Consider the following 1778-nt stretch of genomic DNA (forward strand, 5'->3'; position numbering starts at 1 on the left):
TAATAATGTTGGATAATATCTGTATGCGTAAGGGGGAAAATAATTAATAATTGACATTTTATTTGGGTTCTCTCTTATGCCTGACCTCTTGACAAACAGGTTCATAAAAGAAACCTCAAGCTTGTTACAGCCTTCTTTCTGATTGGCTGCCTCTGCAGGGCTGAAGGTCTATTTAAGTCTCACATTCTGTAAAATGGCCTCGTGATTCACAGACCTGGTTTCCACTGAAYAGTTTATCGGTTCTTGTCAGATGACATATAGAGAGCTGTGAGGCCTACAGGGTGAACTGCAGTGACGAGACCAATTAAAAATGAGAATGCATGTTACTTTGAAGGATTCATAGAACTTAAGGGTTGATATGAAATTGTCAGGTTAAAGCAAAATTGGGGCACGAGGTGTTCTATAAATTTAAGGTGATTACTTTACTTAATATTATGGCTGTTCAGTGAAAAAGTGTAATTTATTGTTCAACATATTTGTGCATAAGTTGGATCATCTGTGACGAGTCACTCATGTGATTTTCAAGGTTTGACCAAGGCCATTCCTCCTCATAAGATGATCTTAACTAAAGGAAGCAGTCWATATGCATTCCTTCAAAGAGTGCCAGGCCTTTAATTTCAATTAGCTTTCACATTTGGCCAACACTGCATCAACGCTCCTCTTCTTTATTCGTTGTAAATTGCAATTTGACTAYTTCCTTCCTCAGCGCGTTGTTTGTTTCCTGCTACTATGAACGATTGTGGGGGAGCAAGGCCCGCTGTACTTCTGGCCCTATTATCTTCCCCTGACAGCCCCATTACTCTAGCAAAGAAAAGATGAACGCCACCKGTCAGAGAACAGTTAATTGTATGTCTGGACGGTGTGGCGAGCGCCGACTTTCTCAATTGACTCCCCCTTTCATGAAGTGTATTTTCATGGAGTAGAACGTGGAGAGGTCAGGGGGAAAAATGAGAAAAAAGGGACACCAAAAAAGGAAAAATAAGATCAATAAGTGGCCTTGTACCAATCCTTTGTCTATGTACTGTTATCACTGATGTACAGATAAATGGCTGTGAAGTGCAAGACCGAGAGAAAGCTGTTGCCTTGTTGTCAAGTGAAGACGCAAGGAGCATCACACTGCTGGTGACAAGGCCAGAAATCCAGGTAAACACTCGCGCGCGCACACCTACATCGCCCTGCAGCTCTTTCTTGACAACCCGTGTCATGTCCAATAAAAAGAAATGCTTACTAAGAGCCGTTTTCTTTTCTTCCCTGTCCAAGAGATTGTATAGAGCACTTGAGTACGCACACATACATGCACAAAAGTGCAAAATGTGACAGACAGGTCTCTGACAAGATCTTTTGATTACAGCTGCTGGAGGAGGACGAGGCCGCATGGCTGGACGATGAGCAACAGGAGCTTGTTGAGGAGCTGAAGATGGATGTACTAGAAGAGAGAAGGAAGGAATGGGAACAAAGCTTTCAGAGGCCAGAAGAGGTGAGAGGGGATGCCAAGTAAAACAAAATCAAAACAAGAGACAAAGATGTGCAACAACGATAACAGAAGAACAGTGAGAGCTCTGTGTTTGATTTATGTAGTCGTTGCATCGTTCCTACTAAGGAGGAGGGATGCTGGAGTGCTGAGGAGAAAAACGCATCTAWATGTCCTTATCCTAGATTCTTTTAGACAGATTTCTTGTTTTATCTATTCCAATTTAATTTTATGTAAAATAACTGAATTAACATCTAGAGAAAAATAATTATGGCAAATATAAATCATAATTGAGATTTTATAATGC

At 41.0% G+C, this 1778-nt stretch overlaps 1 protein-coding gene and 1 long non-coding RNA gene across 2 annotated transcripts in view; one reads left to right on the forward strand and one right to left on the reverse strand.

The window, feature by feature from the left end:
* Positions 1-1778, reverse strand: part of LOC106523530 (uncharacterized) — a 70581-nt gene that overhangs the window by 38747 nt on the left and 30056 nt on the right. The window lies entirely within an intron of this gene.
* Positions 1-1778, forward strand: part of pdzrn4 (PDZ domain containing ring finger 4) — a 36578-nt gene that overhangs the window by 31009 nt on the left and 3791 nt on the right. Inside the window, exons 6-7 of the mRNA XM_014016970.1 lie at positions 1042-1143; positions 1352-1477. Of these exons, the coding sequence (XP_013872424.1) occupies positions 1042-1143; positions 1352-1477 (228 nt within the window). The remainder of the gene's footprint in view (positions 1-1041; positions 1144-1351; positions 1478-1778) is intronic.

This window comes from Austrofundulus limnaeus, unplaced genomic scaffold (assembly GCF_001266775.1).
Source record: "Austrofundulus limnaeus strain Quisiro unplaced genomic scaffold, Austrofundulus_limnaeus-1.0 Scaffold158, whole genome shotgun sequence".
NCBI lineage: Eukaryota > Metazoa > Chordata > Actinopteri > Cyprinodontiformes > Rivulidae > Austrofundulus > Austrofundulus limnaeus.